Source organism: Crocodylus siamensis, chromosome 1 (genome assembly GCF_052110815.1).
Source record: "Crocodylus siamensis isolate JL-2025a chromosome 1, ASM5211081v1, whole genome shotgun sequence".
Taxonomy (NCBI): Eukaryota; Metazoa; Chordata; order Crocodylia; family Crocodylidae; genus Crocodylus; species Crocodylus siamensis.
This window is the reverse complement of record NC_143395.1, coordinates 374,629,289-374,651,528: the sequence shown is the minus strand read 5'-3', so window position 1 is coordinate 374,651,528 and position 22,240 is coordinate 374,629,289. Positions and strand designations below refer to the sequence as shown.

Sequence of the window (22,240 nt, the reverse complement as noted above, 5' to 3'; positions counted from 1 at the left end):
ATCAGTTTTAAGGTTAGTAAATAAGGTTTTGAATCATATGCCAAGGCTTTATTTTAATGTAACTGTTTATAAGTTTTTCGGCATGTTTTATTTAAAGTTAAGAAAGTAAAAAGTAACATATTTGAGTACATTTTTGTGTTAATAGAAATAGGTTAAACGAATATAAAAAGATCTCTTTTCCTGTGTTCTGCCCAACATTGTAGATGGTATTAAAATTTAATTTTAAAAAATAACTGGTAGGCGTGCTCAGTACTTTAGTGTGTTGACTTATTTTACATTCATCAAAACATGACTTTTCATCCGGATTGTTTTATACTAATTGTGCCAGTTATCTTGGCAACTTTCATGAAAAGGCAAGAAATAATATAGCAAAGAATATAGTAAAAAAAAAAAAAAAAAAAAGGGAAGTATGGAGAGAATTATGTCATCATCTGGAATGTCATTTTGGAGACGGGAAAGTGATGTCATTTCAGAGAGTTTATAACAGTGTCTTTGGGAATGAAGTTGTCATTGAAATAAAAAACTGAAACACTATGTAGTATTATTTCATAACAATTGTAAATGTGACTTGCATTTTAAGGCTAAGGATAGAAATTACACATAAACCATTATAAGTGGTCAGAAACTGGTTCAAATCTGTAACACAACAGAAGTTGAGTGCATGTGAACTGCTTTCAAAATGACCAAAACTGATTTGAAATAAACCTGGAGGAATGTAATATCATACTTAACTGTTTTGGTTCAATTAGTTTATTCAACGTCTATACCAAATCCTCTCCAAATTCAGGTTAACCCCCCCAGCATCCCAGGATGTTTTGGTGGGCCAGCTAGTCTTGGCCCAAGCTGTCTGTTCCATCTGACCAGGGAGGCGTGCTCTAGCACCCCCTGGCTTCTGGCTTGGGCCACTGCAGACATGTGGCTGCATTTCTGGAATCAAAAATGAATGTTTGTTCACTTGTTTATCTGTTCAATCTATACCTTGGGATTTTTGACTCTCTGTATGTAACTTAAAAGGCCCTCTTCTAAGATATGGCCCTTTTCAGCAAGATATCAATGGAGGGAACAAGATCCAGTGATTGAAAGTTGGAATCAGGAAAGTCCAAACTGGAACTCAGACTCGATTTTTTAACAGTGGGAGTGGTTAACTGGACTAAACTATTAATGAGTGAGGTAGAATCTCCATTTCTGAATCTTTAAATAAAGTTCAAACATCTTAGTTCATTCACAAGTTTGGGGGCTTTATATCAAAGTACTGGATAGAATTCTATGGTTTGTAATTCAGGAGATCAGCTTAGTTGTCATAATGGTCCTTCTGGCCTTAAAATGTATAATTCAATGAAACTGGGTATTTCTTAGGGCTCTTCTGGTTACCTGCTTGCAACTGAGCTAGTTTTACCACTGATCTGTCAATTTGAATGGTAACCATGAAGGGATACCAAATAAAACTTGTTTAGGGTTGGGGCCAGGATAGCCAAATAAAACTCTCTAGAGGAGGAAACAGAATAAAAGCAGCATACCATGGAAAGCAGCAAGAGGAGTTTACAACAGAGAATAGCTGTGAATATAGATGAAAAATAAATTAAAAATATGGTGGTGCTAATTTTTAGAGGGGTGAGAAAAGAAAAAGTGAGAAAATATGGGAAAAAAAATTATGGGTAAGGTAACAAAAAGTTGATAAATGTCAGAAGAAAAAACACTTTTTAGATCATTTTTAGATAAAAGATTTGAATGATGATCTTATGTTTCTACATAAGACACTGGAAACTAGTAACTGTCACATCAGATCAGACCAATGATCCATCTAGTCCACTCTACTGTCTTTGACAGAGGCCAGCTTTCTTTGACAGCTAGAGAAAAGAATTAGACAAGGACACCAAGATGTAGAGAAGGTGCAGTCATAGCCCCAGCAGAAAGTGTACTTTTTGTTGTTGATGGTTGGAATTAGTGTCCTGGCTTCTGCTTATCTATTTCTCTTTACGAAATATTTTATGGTAACTTCTATGTCTTATATTTCCTGTAGAAATTATTTTAGGTAGGTTTTTTCCTCCTACAATTACACCAGTAAACTATGATAAATTAGTAAGAGTGGAAGGCAGTAAATTTTCCTGTGCAGCTGCCTTTTTCTAAGGTGCATTGATTAGAGGATAGATAAAACTACTTTGGTTTGAGTTGTTTTCATTGGATAGTAAAGTAGGTTTAGAGCAGTGCTTCCCAAACTTTTCCTCAGCGTGACGCCATTTTTTACCCCATTTCCTCAGCATGGCCCCTCACTCCCCACCCATAGCCCCCTGGCCCTGCTGGTACCCCTCACTCCGTAACCACAGCCCCCAACCCCCCCCATGTGCCCCAGAGCCTGTCCTGCCCCCCTCCAGCAGCACCCAAACCCTGGCTGGCAACAGGAAGGAGGCAGCAGCTGCTGCAGCCAGAGTGGGATGCAGAGCCCAGCTTCCCTCCACCCCTTCCCCTGTGGGCAGCACTGCCAGAGTGAAGCCCGTGGCTAGGGGGGTGGGGAAGAAGATGCAGGTTGCCTGCTGCAGGCTTGGGACTCTCCGTCCTGCTTCCCTCACCCCAGGGGCTCCGTGGCCCAGTGGGCAGAACCTGGCATGGGAGGGAGGGAGCGCTGCACTGTGCTGCCGAGCTGAGGTGCACCCTGTTCATGCGCTAGCAGTGTCAACACAACTCTGTGCTGCTGCCACCGCTGTGCCTCACCTTGGTGGTGATGGTGGCGTGGCACTCCCTCCCACAATGAGTCCCACCCACTGGGCCACAGAACTCCTGTCCATAGCTGGTCCGGCCCACCTGCAGCCCCGCATCTCTCTGTGGCCTCGGAAATCTCAGGGGGGCACATTTATCTTGACCCCATCTGCTGATATTGCAACCCGATTTGGGATTGCAGCCCACAGTTTGGGAGCTGCTAGCTTAGAGGCTTGTTTCTCATTATTTAAGCAACTGATACTTTTATTCTCTCAGGCAATTTTCTGACTCAGTTGATGGTTACTGTACATATGTTCCTAGTTCATTATTAGCAATTTTTGTTCATATATAATCACAATATTTGATGGGGGGAATAAATAGGGGTTGCATGACAAAGAGAAGTGAGAGAGACTATAATGTGACCTTTCTTATTTTGAAGGCCATCCCCATTTTGATTTCAGTTCTCTCTTCATCTGACTGTTCATTATACAGTGTATTAGTTGTGCTGGAACTTCAGCCACATGCTGGAAAACATTTAGTGCCATCATAATGACATCCAGTTAATACCATGTATAATAATAGGTGGGGGAAGGAGGGGGGTTATTTTAATTAGAGTGACTCTCAGGAGTTACTCTAATTAAAATGCCTGCAGCATCTCATGTATTCAGTGTCCCGCATTTCAAAATAGCAGTGGGGCACTTTAACTAAAGTTCATTTGATGCTGAATGCATAAGATGCTGGAGCATTCTGATAGGAGTGCTCCAGGAGACTCAATTTATCGAGTCTGCTCTGGCACATTCTAATCGGAATGTGTTGGAGCACATGTAAAAGTGCCTATAATGAACTTTAGGGATCTTTTCTCTGGTGAGCAGAGATTTTTAAATCTAAAATTGCAGGTGCTCAAACCTAGATTGGGTCAGGAAGAGGTTTGGTGTAGTAAGTTCCTTGCATTTCTTAGCAAATATGTCTGAAATGAAGAGACTTGTACAGCATATTCTGTTACCACCATGAAAAGGATGTTTGTAGGCAAGCTGAGCATATGTGACAGAAATAGAGCAGGCCAGAGGACAATAATTCTATTTTGTAGCAAATTTTAAGATATCAGAATTTATTTTCATTTGATCACCTCTACCATGAGGTCTGATTACTCTGCATTACTGATATACGTTTCAGAAAAAGACTTTTATGCTATGGACAGAAATTACACATAAAACAATATAAGTGATTGGGTACTGGTTCAAATGTGTAATGCAACAGAAGTTTAGTGCACATGAACCACTTTCAAAATGGCTGAAACCACTTTAAGATCAACTTGGATGGATGTAGTATCAGACAACTGATTTAGATTAAATCAGTTTATTGAATTTATGTCCCAGATCCCCTCCAGATTCAAGTTAGCTCACAGTCTGCTAGTATCCCAGGATACTTTGCACCTTCCCTACAACCCTTCCACCTCAGGGTGGGAAGGCTTGGTCTGCTCTAGCTGAATAGGGAGGCATGCTCTGGTGCCCCCCTCTCCCCCCGCCCTCCCGGCTACTGGCCTGGGCTACTGCAGGCATGTGGCTGCATCCAAAATCAAAAGTAAATGTTTGATTGGTTTCTTATCCGTTCGGTGTATGCAGTTAAGACTAACCTGTGAAGATTGAATTGATTCAGCCTTAGACTTGTGTAATGTCTGTACTCAGCTTTAGAATAGTTTGAAACGTGTCAGGTTATTTATTCCTCTGCTAATAATTTAGTTTAGGTTCCAATACTCTTATTGTTGTTGAGTACCACCTCAATGCAAATGCACCTCCCATTCACTTAAAATGATTCTGAATTTGGTGTGGTGCCCTATAATTAATGTTTCAAGTTCTAGTAACCGATAAAAAAACAGGCATATATATACCATTAGTGTTAATGAAAGTCACATTCTTAAATTTTAAATTGAGCTCTGACAACAAACTCCAGCTGAAGATCTTTCCCTTAAATGTCAATTGGATTAAACAAATTAATACATTATAATGTTGCAAAAAATATAAATAGTAAGACTTACTGTTTTTACTGGAAAAACAGAAACATGGATACAAACACGTTTGGAAAATCAGTGGAGAATGCTGTCTTAGTGAAGAACTACCATATGTGAGAAACAGCAAAATGAATGATTGAAAACATCTTTTTTCTGTATAGTAAATTAAAATATGGTAGTTTAAAAAAATAGATTTTGTTTCCTTCATTTGATGTATTAAAGTTATATTTATGAATACTATTAGCAGTAATGGAACTTAACTAAAATTCTAGTTGATCAGCAGGAGACTAGACTTCTAAGAGTAGTATGGCACCAATTTTTGTAATAGCTGCATCATTATAGATCATTGGATAACCGTATGAAAACCTGTAGTTGGGGAATTAATTATGTATACATTATATCAAATTTCCCCTTAGTGTTTTGGGGTATCCTCTTACAACTCTACATTTGTGTTTCCACTTTACATTTCCATAAAAGCTAAAATCTATGCAGTTTCAGGTTTTTTCTTTTAGAAAGAGTGCTATTCCCCACATGCTTCTTATATAAACCTCAAATTAGGATCTCTTTCTTACAGTTTAAACCAAAATGTACTTCCAATCTGACGCACTATGTATTATTTATGTGACCTATCAATACTCACAATAGTACTTTTAGCATATAAATTCCAGAAATTTCAAAATCTTTCAAAGATACTTCCTAAGGAGTTGATGTCTGAGAACCAAGGTGATGATTTCTCTAGGTATACAATGCCAGCTTTAGAGAATATATTACATATGTTGTATAGCTCATGGTATTTCGATTGGACCTAACTAATACAAGCATGACATTTTTTATTAGCTATGAAAACAGTGGATCAAGTTCATATTTATCTGAATTAAACTGTCATTTCTGACAATTTCTGTCATTCCCTTGCCTCCAAGAAAGGAATTACCTGAGCCGGGGGTGAGGGGAGAGGCACAGATAATGGTACTAAGAGCCTTTTTTTCCAAATGTCTTTCATAGACAGCTTTAAAGTATGCTAGGGGCTATCCATAGGCACTCTACTTTACTGAGCTACTTAGAAGATGTGAATCAGTGACCCTTGATTCTTCTGGCAGGTCCATATTTTTGTTCAGTGCACACTTCTTAGGCTGCCATGCCTCCCTCTTCCCATTTCCCCTAGTAATTTTTTTTTTATCATTATTGGGTATTTTGCAGACTTTCGTCTATTACCAAATCTAGTCTACTAACAATTTAATTTCAACAGTGTTACATACTCAGTTCTGATGTCTAGCTTTCAATACAAACCTGACAAAGTTTATATTCTGCTCCCTGTTCCTCTTGTTTTAGTGAAAATAGTCCTCAACTTCCTCATTTCTTTTTTCCCTTGAGAAAGATGTGGTCTACTAAATCAGGAAATTGTCTGTACCAGATTTTAACAGTCACTTTTAATCAGTTGGCACCAGTTTGAAATATTGCTGTATCAAACATGGCGCAGACCTTTTGAAAAGGCAAAAATGGTAACTGTTGTCTGTTGTTGCCTACTAAGCTAGGGACAGACATTCAAAAAGCCTGACCCTAAATCGATTCAATCTTTGCAGGTTAGTCTAACCTGGTTAGGCTGAATCACTTTGTAAGCCAGATGGATATCCCAGAAATGCACCCACATGCCCTCAGTGGCTCAAGCTGAGGGGCACTAGAGCAGCCTTCCCTTCCCCAGAGCTGAGCTGAGGGGGGTGTGGCCTGGCCCAGCAGTACGCTATGATGAGGGAAGTGTCCCCCCAACTTGATAACAGAGCATTTTTCAGCTCTGTTATCAGCATTTAACACCCCATCAGAAAACAAAGCCTTCTTCCTTACAAGCTCTTCTTAAAAAGTTTTTTCCAAAGGAAGGAATTCAGGAACATTATCATCTGAGCTGTTGATTACCTCCAGAAAGCCCTAAATGGACATTGTCCTATCTGCCTTACACAGCATTAACCAGTAGGGCTGTGCAGCTGTTTCAGCAGCCATTTCATTTTGTGGGTGTTTCGGCCTGTTTTGGCACCCAAAACACCAAATCCAAAATGAAACGGAAGGCTACAAAACATGTCCAAAACAAAACAAAAGCATATGAAATGTTTCAGAAATGTTTCAGATGTTTTGGAAGCACCCCCACAGAATAGTCTGGCACAGCCCTACAGTCCTCCTTTTAAAGTACAGGGAGGCTGGGGCTCGGTGAGGGATGGGGCTGGGCAGGGCAGCCATGGCGGCTTCTCCTGCAGCTCCCCCCGCCCAGCAAGAGGCAGGCACAGCTGGAGGAGACTTGAGAGAAGCCTCCATGGCTGCCCTGCCCAGCCCCAGCCTCCCAGTATTTAAAAAAAGCAAAAAAAACCCCCTGCATTCACCTGCTGCTACAGCGATGATCAGGTCCTCTGAGGGCTCATGAAACCCCGTGCAGCACAGAACAGCGGGGGACAACGGGGATCTCCTCCCCCCCCCACATTGGGTGCAGCATGGGTCGGCCAGGCACTGTGTGCTGTCTGGGAGCTGGGGTTGAGTGGTGCTGGTCTCTGGCTGGCTGCTGGAGCCACCCCAACTCCCAGAGAATGCGTGGCGCCCTACCAAGCTGTGCTGCACCCATGCAATGTGACAACTGCTGCGTGGGTGCCAAGTGTGGGGGATGATTTCTGCTACCGCCCTCTGCCCCATACTGTGTGGGAGGGCTCTGCCACAAGCCCTCAGAGGCCCCAATCACTGCTGCTGCAGCCTGTGAGCATGGGGAATTTTTTTTTTTAAGTTGCTGGGAGACTGGGGCCAGGTGGGGGATGCAGCCATGCAAGGCAGCCATGGGGTCCTCTCCCACGGCTGCCCCTACCAGGGCAGAGGCAGGCACAGCCAGAGGACTCAAAGGTGAACCTGCAGGTGCCCAGCTGTGCCTACCTCTTCCCGGCCAATCTGAATCTCTGAAGCAGAGTTGAAACTGAAACAGATTCGGCCAAATGGAAACAGAACAGTGATTTGAAACACCGTTTCTGAGGACAGTAATTCGTTTCAGCCAAGTCCAAAACTGAAATGAAACGGCCATTTTGCACAGTCCTATTAGCCAGCAGACCACATGTTGGCTACAGTTTGTGCTGTGGGAGAGAGAGGAAATGATCTCTGCTTAAGTGGAGGAGGTGAGGGCAGAGGGGGGGCATGGGGAAGCCAGCAGACCCTGCTATACCTGTGAGTCTCTACTGGAGCTCTGGCAGAATGCTCCGCCCAGCCCAGAGAGCATGCTGGGAAGCTGGTGGTGTCTGTTTTAGCTTATACTAGCAAAGTGTCTGGGACAGACATTGCACAAACCAGTTTGACCCAAATCAGTTAAGTCTGATGCTACATTCAACCAGTTTATCTCAAACCAGTTTCAGCCATTTTTAAACTGGTTTATGTTCTGTTACAGGTTTAAACTGGTTTCTGATCACTTAAATCAGTTTATGTGTAATGTCTGTCCCTAGCCCTAAAATCCACTACATTCCTGCAGCTGGTTGTAAGCTAGCATCTCTTACAGTTCTGTAGTACTGTAGCTAAATTCTGCTACATGTTTGTCACCTTAGTAGTCTACCAACAGCCACTTACACTTCTTTTCTTATCCAAACAACTATGATAATTCTGTGTTCAATTTATGTTTTATAGCTGTATTTCCAACTTACCCTCTGTTCTGACACCCTTAATCTGGCTTTCTTCCCCAATTTCTTTTGTAACTTAATTGCTCTCTGTGTATATAGCAATACAGTTGAGCAAAAAACAGAGCTTTGAATTCATATCTATCTGAATATCAGGATAAGGAAAGGAAGGATGCCAATTGAAAGGCATCCATCCACATCATTTTGATTTTTGTTGAGTTCAAAAGCTAGAAAAGCTAGAAAGTTCTTTTCCAAAATTCCAGTTTGAATGTGGCCAAAATCTTTTAAGAAAATGATTTCTGTGAGATTTTGTCCCAGGAAGAAGAAATACTGCAAGAAGAGCTACTTTTGCAGAGTTTTTTTTTTTCCATTTTAAACCACAGTTTCTTATCAAGTCTTATTGCTGCTGAACCAAAAATCAACCATTTCTGTCACCAACATGATCTGTCAACTTAATCAGGATAATACCACTACTTTAATATATCTGTAATAAACTTAATAGCAAAGCTTGCAAACCTGTTGGTTAGTGGTTGTTGTCTGTGCTTATATCACTCTATTTCATCTCTTGCCACATAGTCAGGAAGGTGATGGGACCTATGGTAGAAACAGATTATTCAGCAACTTCAAGATAGGAGGGTCTGGTAATAATCAGCAGCAATCCCCTTTTGGATAAATTAGGGGACTTAATATTTATTATGAGGACATGAAAGCCATATATAAATGGGAAAGAAACAAAAAATAGCCAGGTAAGATAGGGATGGAAGAAAAAATGCTTCAGTCATTCCAGTTCTTTCTCAGAGTTCAGTTATACAGCAATATTATTCTTTCTAAAATATACTTATAGTTTAGTGTATTTTCTACATTTATATAAAATAATACACATAATAGCATTTCTCTGTTACTTCAGAAGTGCTTGTATTCTTAACAGAACCTCTTGGAGATTTAATTCATGCTGAAGGGGAATGGTGAATGCCAGGTTTTCTTCATGAACCAAATTAAAATTAATAAGCAGGTCTGTAGACATACCTGAGATTTTCAATTAATTGGAAACTATAATGGAGTTAAAGATATTTGCGGCATCTAATATCTGGATAATTAAGGCTTTTTTCTAAACTCAAAGCATTTTAACATATTCATGAAAGTATTAAAATTGATTCCAGTTCCAATAAAGTTTTAAGTTAATACAAAATAAAATCACTGAAAGAAAATGCAGGCAACCCTTGATAAAGACCAGATGAAATTGTGACAGTATTCAGTTAGACTCCTGCACACATTGTATTAATAATAATAAAAAGAAGTTCAAAACCATGATCTTATTTCAGGGTTTTTTTGGGGAAAAAAGATTTTATCAAACTCCTTTGTATTTATTCAAAAATAGAAATTCATACAGATTGACTGGTTCAGTTTGATGGCTTTATGCTTTTGAATCCTTGATTGTATTAATGCCACAGGCATAACTAAAACAGAAAAGTGGAATTAATCTTTTTTATGCAAGTCAGAGTGAAGGAAAAGAAACAATTAGTATGTCCTAATAGGCAACTGGAAAAGAAGCCACGTAAACCAGAGCATTTCAAACTAATTAACAGCCATACATCATTTATTACAGATTAGTTAAGGTCATGCACTTGGTGCCCTCAGTTTCTGCATCCATATATGTGGTCATTGTTACCATCAGATGGCTGAATTTTGATGGTTATATTTAATGAACTGAGAATAGACCATGAAGGAAAGTACAAAGAAGGGCAAATATAGACAGCATGTATTCTGTTCAGTTAAACAGTGACCTTTTTAACCTGGATGTATGCAGGAAATACCTATTTGTATTTTAGTAATTATGTTAGCTTCTTTAATAGCATTCAATACAAATTCTACAGGGTTAAGGCACCTAAAACTGATGAACTCAAGTAAGGAGGTTTTGTTTTGTTTTTTAATTATAACTAGTCTTATCTCTAGAAATATTCAGTGGAAAGGGAAAACGCAATAGATTTGTATATTTCCATAAACACAAAAGTCACCATTTCTCAAAGCTTGTATCTCCCTTCATTCTTTAGCATAGCAAACAGTATTATAACTTCCAGTGTTCTTTAAAAAAAAAAAGAAGATATTTAATCAGAGATTTAGGACTAGAGTTAGAGACTTAAGTGCCTAATAAGTTAGATGCTTGGCCCCTGCAGTAGAATCCAAAACATGAGTTTGACTTCCATTCTTTATTCAGTGCAGGGGAGAGTTAGACACCTCAGAAAAATATAACAGCCCACAAAGTGACTAGGAAATTATCTAACTAATTGGAAATGCTGCGTACAAGGGTGTGTCTGAAGTCCTTTTTGCTGGAGCTTATGTACTTGACTTGGAAGTTCAGGCAAACACTTCCATCCACTTGGGATCCAGAGTCCAGGGGACCTCTTCTGGGGATAGGTGTGCACAACTGTTTTTTGAAAGAATGGAGCAGGCTTTTTGTTTTCTTTTAAAAGGAAGCTTCTTGAGGAGAGAGCACTCTTATACAGTAACCTTATGATTAAACTATTCGCCCACAAAGTGAGACATCTGTTTTTAGGTCTTCCTCTGTAGGGTTCAAACTCAGATCTCCCATCTCCCAAGATAATGTCCTAACCACTAAGCTAAAGCTTATACTGAATGGGAGTATTCTCCACTCCTCCATCTGAAATTGTGCCACTTCTGGCAAAGATTGCAAGATTTGTTGGGCCCAGGAGCTAGGACAAATAGGAACATGAACCTAGCTTGGTAGGGCACTCGAGCTGGAAAAGGGGAATACTGACTTCTAGTCCCTGTTGTCTACATTAAACAGTCATTTGATAGAAAAATGTTAATGCTGGATCATGGACTAGAAGTCCTAGGACTCTTCACCTCCCAGGAGAATGCCCTAACTAGGTCAGATTAAGTCCGTCTTCTTATTTCATAGACATTAGGGCTGGAAGGGACCTCGGGAGATCATCGAGTCCAGCCCCCTGCCCAAAGGGCAGGAAGTCAGCTGGGGTCATAGGATCCCAGCAAGATAAGCATCCAATTTACTCTTGAAGGTGTTCAATGTAGGTGCTTGAACCACCTCCGCTGGCAGACTGTTCCAGACCTTGGGGGCTCGGACAGTAAAGAAATTCTTCCTTATGTCCAGCCTGAAACGGTCTTGCAGGAGTTTGTGACCGTTCGACCTCGTCATCCCTTGGGGCGCTTCTGGGCTGTCTGTTTCTGGCCCCATGAATCTTGCATTCCTACAATCCCACAATCTAGCATTAACATTTTGGAGCAATTTTAGACCATTTAGTTGGTTTAATAAAAGATATCACATCTATCCAAAGAACCTTGCCTACCCCAGTCTATATAGTTTGGTGGTTGGGGCACCCTCCTGGAAGTTGGGAGCAGCAGATTGCAAACACTTCAGGATGAACCCAGTTTCCCCACCTGCTGGTCAATTGGTGTAACCAGTAAGCCATTATCTAAAACAGGGCTGTCTAGTTGGTGCCCGGCAGATGACATGTAGCTCTCAGGTACTGCTCTTCTCATTCTCCTGCTGCTGCTGGAGTCTCCAGGCTCCCCGTCTCTTCTCCAGCTTCTGTTTTCTGCCCTGACCAGGTAGGGCAGAATGACATACAGGGCCAAAAGAACCCATGGCTGGAGGATTTGGGGAGACCTTGGGCCTGCACACAGTGTTGTACAGCAGGGGAAAGCCTGCCATGTGATGGGGTGGGAGGGACCCATGTGGCACAGCATGGAGGTGGCAGGTGACCTAGGGATTGTGCAGCATGTTGCTGGGGGCTCTACAATCTCTGTCCACTCAGAGGTTGGGTCTGTGTAACTCCCAGTCCATTTGTGATCGCTCCTTTCTTCTCTTGCCCATATCTAGAGGTCTGCCGGCTTCATTTCTGCTGTACACTGAGTGTACTATACACTCCAGTGGATTAATGCACCCTTCCCCCACAATATCCCTGCATGCCAGCTCTCCCCTCCCCCTTTATTTCTATTCTCATGTGTAAATAGTTAAGCTAGTGGAATCTGTAATTTGTAAAAGTATCTCTCTCTCTTCTGTCTGGGAGTTGCATTATTGTGGGTGTCAAAATTTTAAACTCTATTGGGGGTGACGTTATTTTGGAAGGTGTTAATGGTTCCCATCAGCTGGTTCTTTGATCTCTAGATGATTACAGACCTGGTTACAGCTGATGGGTGTGCTAGCCAGATGTCAGGGGCTCTGTGCATCTCCATTTTCCCCCCTTGATTTGCTCCAAAATCATGGTTCTGTGTATCAATGCTTAGAACAGTCCCTGGAATTTTGGAAGGGATTGAATGCAGTGTTCAGAAATTGTTACATTTAATCCAGACAGAGAAATGTTGCCAAGTAGAATGCAAGGCTTCATTTCAGTCAGTCTGTAGTAATCTAATCAGGATTTCCAGAAGTCTGATATAGTATGATAAACTTTATTAGAAATACCCACGCTTGCATTAACACAGGGTGTCTATGATTTCCTTCAAACAAGGATTCTGTTTTACCTACATTGCCCACCAGAAAAGGACCCTGATTTTCTCTGGGAAATCAGGGTCCTTTCCTGGTGACCATGACAATTGTGATTTGTCTTTATGTCACTTAAGACGCACCTTTTTCTTTTTTTGCCACACAAAAAAAGCACAGCACATTGCTTGACTACTATAAGTGCCTGCAGACATTTAAATGTTTTAATGTAATGAAAAATACAGAAAAAAAGTTTGTTAACTGTGCTTCTTTAATGTGGAAAGAATGTATTTTTTCTGCTAGCTAAGTATATTTATTGCATAAAAATGTACCCAAAAGTTGCTGCTGAAAAGATAATTGCTTGTTATCTGATTCAGCTATCTTGCCTTTACTGTGCTTTAATGATACAGGAAGCTCAGTAAGGAAACACTTTTTTCTCTTTTTAAAAATACCTTTAAATTATTTAAGTAATTTAGAACATTGTTTTGTGAGGAGATATTCTACTAGAGTTTATTTCATTTTAAAATCATGCACGCTAACAGTTTAATATGAAAGAAAACATATATGCTTAATAAACAGATTTTTTAATTCCGCTGAACCAAAGGTGGTTTTTCATGGCTTCAAACAGTACTATCTATCATTTTTTTAGGCTGTTCATGCACGCAAACTATGTGGAGTTAGCTGTGTAGTTCTTCTTTGTCAGGTTTCAAGTAGTTGAAGTAGCCTGCAGGTGATAAGTGTCCCATTAATCTTTTTGATTCTCTAGCAGCACTTGAGCATGAGTATAACTGATCAATTACAGCAATTGTCTCCCTAAATGAGCTTTTCACATCTGCCTCTTATTTCATTAGTTAACTGTCTGCTCATAGATCTGATAGAATGGAATTGTAGTGCCTCCTTACAGCTTGTTCTGTCTTACTGTACAATAAGAATGGGGTTGTTAGCAAAGTGGGCACAAAAGGGTATTTATCCACTACCTGTAATAAATATACATGCGATTGTGTAGGAGTGCTTTTGTCTCTAATGGCTCTTTGTTGAAACCTACTTAAATCAATTTCCTTTTCAACTTTCCTTTTACCATCTAGCAGTATGAGTCATGTTTTTATATATATATTTAAAAAAAATTAATACCCTACAGAGGATGCATTCAAATCCCAACCCATCATGATGGATGTATTAAAATTTGATATTTGCCATATTTAGAGTTCACACCAAAATATGCATGCCTCTACCATAGTCTGAATGAACCAATCTGTTGTTTCCAATGCATCTTTTATTTTCAAAGATGTGGCACTGGCGCTCTCCAAAATTAAGTCTAAAATTCTAAAACTGCAAATAAATAATAACATGCCATATTGTAGCTATTCAAAGCTAAGTTGCATGTGTATGTAGACAAAAATATATGTTGTTTAAAAATCATTTTCTTTCTTATACCTCATTGTATAAATAAAAATATATTTTCCTTTTTCATTTTAACCTATAGCTTGAAAAAACCCCTGTTTATTTGTACTAAGACATTTAATTACATGTATGCATCATATGTATTATTTCAGAAATAGATTTAGTAGCTATTACAATGATGATAATTCTTATTACTTGAACTTTTGACTTTTTCCATGTGTAAAGGGGAAATGTGAATAGTTACTGGAAAAGGTCTGATTTTTTTAAGGACTTTAGTCCTGTGACATAAGTTACTTGTGTGCATAAAACCTTGCAGGTTTAAGACCCCAGTGATTGTTCTTGTGTATTGACAATGCATTTCCAGGTGAATGAGCCATGGGTAAGATTGCTTTCAACTAGTCAGAGAGTTGTACTCACCCTGCAAGACTTATTTAAAATTACAACCTATAATTAAATTAAAAAAACCCCTGTGTATAAACATGATGAGGTCAGTTCACACAGATTTTTTCCTTGCTTTCTGTATATTATATATACAGGTGTATGATCTACATATCTGATTCAAAAGGTCTTAAGCAGTTTGCACTTGAAACTTGTTTCAGTAAATTTGAATGATTAAAAATGCCTAGTAAATAGCTTTGGGGGAAATTAATTCAATCATATAGTATTTTTAAACTACCAAGTTTTGACAGCTTAATATAAGCAGCCTTTTTAAATTCATTTTTGATTTTGTTGCAGGCCTGGTTTGCATGAAATCAAGTACTTCGGTGGTTGAACTTGTTATGCTGCTTTGTTCACAGGTAAGGCATTTCTTGGCTTTAATCAGTTTCTTCGCACAATGACATATTACTGTAAGTTTCAGAGTTTAGTATTCTTGTTTGTTTGTTTATTCTTTTCATTTTTTCTAGTGTTTCTATGTAAATATGATGAAACTATAAATGTCATTGTTCCATCTGAATATGGTTTCTTACTGTATATGAGTGTACAGTTCTTACACAATTTTGGAATAGAGTAATTTTTATATACTACATGTAAGAGAGAGATGTCTATACACAGTACTTTTTTTACTGTTGTATACATGCCTATGTACTTTCTCCTATGTTAGCATAGGTTCAAAAAGGAGAATTCAGAATCTATTTTTCATAATTTTATTTTGATCTTTGATCTTATTGAATTAGTAACTTGCAAGACTTAGACAGTGGACACACTGACTTTCACCTTTTAATGTTGCTTGTCATAAATTATTGCACATTTAATGTAAGCTTCTAGTATTTAAAAAGCTGGGGGAAATTCAAATTATTCAATATAGCATTAGAATTTGGGGGTGAGAAATCTGGAAAGATGGAAATAAAACTGACAGCATCATTTTACAAATATATTGAAACAAATAATTTCTGTTTGATGACATAACTCTGAATTTTAATTATATTTCTCAAAAAAGGCTACTGGATAAGTTTCATACATAAAATTGTTTTTAAAATTAGTAACAATCAACAAACATTCTGTGATTTCATTAGTTATCTACAGTAAATGCATATGACCTAACAAAACCCAACTCTCCTACAGGTTTGAAGTTGTCTCCAGAAATAATTATTTCATATAATTAAAAGCCACACAAAAGCTAATAGAAATTAAACTCATACAGGGTTAGTGTATAAAAATAACGTGTCTGTTTAAACATACTATTAATACTAAGAAAGTGCTTGCACTTAGTTTCCACTGTATAATCTACTGCATATTGGAAATATGTTTTACAACTTGTAATAAAAACGAGTTTCTACCGGCAGCTTAAATGAAACCTGTTTCAAAAGTACAGCTTGCTGAAAATTAGTAACATTTACAACTGAACACAGTTTTTTTTCTAACTTACCTGCTGTTTGCCAGTCCATAGGTTGCATTTCTTCAAGCTTGTGCCCATAAGGAAATCATTAGATCCTGTTTTTTTTCTTTTACCCAAGATGGATATTGGTTTGGGAGAAGTTAAAGAAAAATACATCACTGGCAGGAATCCTCAGTGGGGTTTGAACTTCAAACCTTCTCCTGCAGGGCACTTGAAAAATTTGTTACCTAATGGTTAAATCCTGGGTTCAAGGGAAATTCCAAAAAATCCATTAAGGCCTTTGAGTTTCATGTCATGGTACTTTTTTTTTTAACAGCTTTTGAAGCCTTTACTTGTAGAAAGGAATAACTTAGAATGCTTTCTTCTTAGCCTTTGCTTTTACTGCAATTCACAGGAATAAAATGGAATGTAGCATTAGGGTCTAGTGTCTTTGATGGCCTCATCATCTAATCATAGGTTTAACATTACTCATTTGCTGGCTCCAGGAATTCCTGCCATTAAGGGCCCTAGAGATGAAACTTTGCCTCAAATATTGATTGAAAGGAAGAGTGAGAAATTCAAGCTCTTTCTGCAGTGCTTTTCCTTTAGACATCTCAGAAGCTCTGTAACAAATATAGCTAAATCAATTTGATATGTCTTTGTGAATTGTTTTAAAGTTAATGTTTCAAACGTGCAACCATCCATTTTTAAAAGATAATACTCATAGCTTACTTCCTTAAAAAAGCATACACACTGATTAAACAATTAAAAATGCTCCCTCCATTTCTCTTACATTTCAGAATAGTAATTCAGTTTCTACTATACTGCCAAATGTTAATGTTTTTCTACCAGTGAGCTCTCCTCCCTTCATCCAGTCTCCCACATAAAAAGGATTTCTTACTGTGTCCCACAGCTGGTATTTCTGAGAGTTTTAGGGTTGTCTTCTTGGCCTGCAAATTAAGGACAACTGTGCCCTGTTTTCCACTTTTACCCAGCACTTTTTAAATTATCATTCTAACCTTATGTTGTTATTTTGGGCCAAAGGTCTTGAGGTGTTTTGTATGAATTGCTCAAGGCCAGGTACAGACATTACACTATTAATGATCACAGACTGGTCTATATACAGAACAGGACAGAAGTTTCGCACACGCAGCCTGGTTTGAGGCTGGCGGAACCCAGTCTCAGATTGCCCCTCCCCACCTAAAGGGCGAATGTGTGTTCTGTTCAAAACCGATCGAAACTATGCTACTTACAGAAAACTGTGTAAATTACATGGATTACATGTTGGGCCTTCAGGATGCCTGTACCTAGCCCAGGGAGCTCTTGGGTATGGGTCCAGCTCAAATATTTCTCCCCTTTTGCAATGAATCAAATCAGCCTAGGAGTTGTATTTACCTCAAATAATGCCACAAAACCATCAGGTTTGCAATCTCAGTATTTTTCTGTAATACAGATGTATTGACTTTTCTGTTTACTTTTAAAGCCAGTTGTCAAAAAGGTACACTAAGTAGGTCTGAAAGAATTTTTATGTGAAAAAAATAGTGGAAAATATTGTATAGAAGAAGAAGAAATGTGGATATAGGGTGGTAATGTAATCACTGATAAGCAAGAGAACTGGGAGTTAGGAGTTATGGGTTGTTGTTTTATCAGCGCTGCTACAGAACTAGCCACAAGATGATGGTGATACCCATCCTTCTCTGAAAGCTTTTTTGAGAAATACAGCTTGGAAATCCTATATAAATGTTCAGCATTTTATAGTATAGGACATAACTAAGGCTGCTTTGATAACATGAGTAAATCCATATAGTTAAAATGGATGTTCAAAGTGAATTACATTCTCCAGTTTACTTGTGGAAGTTTGAAGTGCATGTCTTTCAAAGGATAGATGATGATCTAGAAACCTTTGAAAAGTAAGATTTTGTTTGCATAGAACTCAGTAACTTTAGACACAGAAAAAGGAAAGGGAAATGCACAGTTTGTTTTCCTTTCATTTGCTACAGCAAATTAGATGCTTTTATGCTCTTTATGTTGGAAATTCCATGTTAACGACTACAGATTAGCAAGGATGTCAGAATTTTTTTTTCTTATCTGAGCTCCTGAATAAACTTAACATTGCCAGCGGCCCAAGTCCAAGGTATGGTCTAAATTTACATGAAATATCATATTACAAATGTCTGAAGGTACATGTCATGGATAATTCAGTTCATATGGGCAGCCTTTTAGCCTCTAAAGAGTATGCAATCAAGTCTTTTTCCCCAAGGAATTTAGAGTTTCTGTGAAAAATACATTTTAAGCTTTAAAGGAACTCCTGTAGGAATGATGCATTATCTGGGTTTCAAAAATTATTTTTCTTGTGTGTATTTTCAGTACATCTTTGTCTGCTGTAGCTTTTCTCTTACAAAATTAGTGGTGTCATACCTCTCATTTCATTAGACCAAAAAGTAGCTTAATTTTGGATGTGTTTACATCTTCTGATTTCCTATATGCAGAATAAAATGAATGTTCTATATATTCTACATATAAAATATATTTCTGGGAAATTCATGGTAAATATGCAGTGACTTGCACGAAACCGCACTTTTATTTTGGATGCAGTATATTTTCCCATAAAAAGGATGAAGATGTGTTCTTTTGACAAGATCTGTCCTTGATTAGCTAGTCTTTGTTCCCCATAGTCTTGTTGTGCATTTCACAGCTGTGATACTGTTTTGAGTGGCAGCTTTTTAAAATAAATCATACAATTTTTTAAAAAGAAAGTGCTCCACATTAATTTTTACAGTATAGTTCCTCCTTTGATATATAGCAGATTTAGATTTCAGTATTTTTCCAATTTTTTTTAAAATAGTACATTAATTTATAATTACTTCCAGATTTTTTGCAAGTCTCCCCTCTTCAGAGGTGAAGCTTATGCAGAAACTGAGTGATATTATCCCAAAGGATTTTTCAAGTTTTTATAATAAATCCTTATCAGATATCACTTACGGTTTTTTCTGTACCTCATCTGTCAACATGAGGGGTTTATTTTGTTTAATAGAAAATACTGTTTTAGTATTTAAGATACATTACTAGTTCACCTGTTTAAAAGTAAATCATGTAATCACCAAATATTAGCTTTATGTAATAAATCAACATATTGCATTGAAACTCTAATGCACATAGAAAAAATAGCTGACAAACTTCAGTATTTGGCAGTTTTGAAGAATTTATTCTCTTGATTAAATAAAAGGGACTTTTTGTGCTCTAAGTTTGATCGAAATAACCCAAGGGTCTAGAAAGGAAACATTTTAAAAGGGGGAGAGCGTAGCTTAGTCTTGATTCCCCATATATATATATATATATATATATATATGTGCTCCCTAGGGATGCTATTTGGAGCAATGATTGGTGAAGGGGAATTCACCTATAAAAAGTAAAAATTGCTTGATTAATTAACCAAGACGTTTTTAGGAGATCTTCATAGAGATGAGAACTTTCCAAAACAGCCATCTTGTAATTAAGCTGTAAATAGAGTTTGAAATAGTTTTTGTGAGAAACTGTACAACAAAAATAGTTTATAGAGAACAAATATTGCCAGATCACATGGACATCTTTATAGTTAGGGTGGCTATAAGAAAATCCAGGACATCTGGAACACCCTCCTTCCATCCAAGTCAATGGCACTGCTGGAGACAGAGGCAGGTGGGAAGAGGCATGGGGCACAGTCTAGCAGGAAGGTGGAGCAGCACAGTGCACCATGTTGTTCTGCCTTCCCACTGGATTGTGCCCAATGCCCCTGCAATTCCAGGACTTCTGTTTTAATTTTCATGGTTTGGCTGGGACAAGCCTACAAAATCTGGGACTGTCCCAACCAAACCAGGATGTATGGTCACCCTATTTATACAGGAAATTATAAAATTAGTAAACAAATTAAGTACATTGGAACTTGCATCTGGATTTTCCTGAACACAGTGAAAACTTTCGTTAATAATGCTAACTTTTCACATGAGATTATATCTATTTAGATTGTCTTGCATCTTTATATGGGAAAACAAAAAAAATGTGCCATATTTTGAGAAATAGTATCTAAAAACATGAGTAATTAGAAAACAAACATGGACAAGATCGTGCCAAAGGCAACCTGAGTGAGCATATGGAAAAGTAGATATGAGCTTGTAGTTCAATAGGAGGAAAAAAATTAGAATTGTATTTTGCAATGTTTGCAGAGGTAATAGTCCTTCTGTGTAGGGCTGTTGTGGCAACATGCTTGGGGTACATACAGACATTCAGGGAGGTTAGGGGGAAGTTAGGTTACATTAAAAATGGCTATCTATTCTAACTTAGTTCACCCAGGTGCAGACCTTACATTTAGTTGGGTTGATCTAAGTATGAACCATACAGAAGTTCAGGACAGTTTAGATTGGTCTAAAAGTGTTTGACCTGATCTAAGTTGACTATATCTCTGAGATAGTCTAACTTAGATCAGGTCCAGTAAGAGTAATGTAAATGAACTTCTGTAGAGTTCCCAGCACAGCCCTGAAGCCAGGAAAGCCCAGCTACTGCCCACTCCCACCCCCGGCCCTGGGCTATTATTAGTCCCCCAGCCCCTCCCCTCACCCCCCAGATAGACAACCACCTCTCCCACGCCCACCAAATCAACCTTCCCTCATCCTGCAAGCTGTGCCCAGTACTGGTTTTACTGGCATTTGCCAGTGCCAGGAGCTGAAGAAATAAGTTTGGATAGTGGAAGGGGCACATGGGTTGGGGGGTTATGTTGCCAAGGTAGGAGGGTGGTTCTTCTATTAATAGGGAGTATTGAAGGCCCTTTGTCCCAGGGGTAGAGAGCCTCCCAAACCATCCCATGGACCCCATGTGCTACCAGTGGTTTTCTGGAAGTTGGGGCATGACCCTTGGCACCAGGGCCTGCTATAGTGTTGCACAATACAGTTAGGTTGGCATGTATTACAGGAAAATCACATATATTCCACACAGTCTAGAATATTTAGGTGAGATATCCAAAAGAGTCTTGTTTCAAGTATCTAGCATCTATATTGGTCAGCCCTATAACTTTGACAGTTTTTCTCCTGTACTTAAATGCATGTACATATACGGTTTACTATCCTTTCCAAAACCAAAGCACAAACACCAAGCAATAAAATATAAAATGAGAAGTATAATGGGATTGAATTATAATATGTAAATTAACTTTCTCTCCTAAACAAGAAACAGAGAGCTTATTTTCACACAAGACTTCTACCTCTCTGCCTTAAACAAATGTTTTCTCCTGATCTCAGTATCTTGTGCTTTAAAATTTAGGCTGTTCTGGAAAGAGAACATGACATCAGATATGTCAGGGATTACTCTGGTTAATTCCTCATGCTTATCAGAATTACTCTGGATAATTTTTCATATATGCTGACCCATCCTTCGTGTCCATCTCCTGACCCTCTACTTCTTTTAATCTTAGTTCCATATTTATTCTTTTCTGTTTGGTACCTTTGCTTTCTTATACTGTGGGGTACAGGTCTTAAGACGCCTATTTACTTGGGCACTCTCTATTTCTCTGTTTTGCCCTCCATGATTAGCAAGTATCCTTTGCTCTTCTGTTCATTCCTGGGTTTTCATGAAGATCCTGGGGCCTTCAGGATATATCAGAAGAGGATATATATCTGTGTCCCAGTAGGAACATGTTAGGTGCAAACTCTAGCCCCTTCTGGAATAGTCCTGAACAGATAATTGTAGTACCTGCCATATTCCAGCTTCTTAATCGATCAAGGTGCATCTCATTGACTGCCCTGTTAGGCCCTTTGCACTTAAAAAAAATTCTTAGCAAAGAGCCAAACATGTAGGCCTTGTGAGTAGGGAGTATTTCTTTACGGCAAGGGTGTCAGACATACAGCCAATGGGCTGGATCCAGCCTGCAGAGCTGCTCCATCCAGACTGCTGTGGTACCAGTGGTTTTCTGGAAGTTGGGTGCATGGCCCTTGGCACCAGGGCCTGCTGCAGAATCCACAGCCCTCAGCATCAGGAGGGCAAGCAGGGACTGTGCTGATATTGCCCCACTCACCCTGCAGTTACTTGTCTTACTGCAACTGCCCCCCCACCACCACCATGGCTCCTGCCACCACTGGCGCCTCCTGTCCCACTGATAGTCCAGCTGCCATCACCTCTAGCCTTCCTGCTGCCATAATCACCAGCACCTCCTGTCCTGCTGCTAGATCCTTTCCCCTTCCTCTGGGATGGAGCTAGTCTGCTAGGAG

At 38.9% G+C, this 22,240-nt stretch overlaps 1 protein-coding gene and 1 long non-coding RNA gene across 13 annotated transcripts in view; one reads left to right on the top strand and one right to left on the bottom strand.

The window, feature by feature from the left end:
* LOC149875094 (uncharacterized) overlaps positions 1-16,384 on the bottom strand; it is an 81,409-nt gene extending 65,025 nt beyond the window's left edge. The window contains exons 1-2 of the long non-coding RNA XR_016439172.1: positions 16,056-16,384; positions 8,845-8,922 (exon numbers count right to left, since the gene is read on the bottom strand). This is a non-coding gene — a long non-coding RNA (uncharacterized LOC149875094). The remainder of the gene's footprint in view (positions 1-8,844; positions 8,923-16,055) is intronic.
* Positions 1-22,240, top strand: part of NBEA (neurobeachin) — an 835,610-nt gene that overhangs the window by 407,153 nt on the left and 406,217 nt on the right. For all 12 annotated transcript variants that reach the window (XM_090027554.1, XM_090027509.1, XM_090027581.1 and 9 more), the window contains one exon: positions 14,924-14,985. In XM_090027554.1, the coding sequence (XP_089883680.1) occupies positions 14,924-14,985 (62 nt within the window). The remainder of the gene's footprint in view (positions 1-14,923; positions 14,986-22,240) is intronic.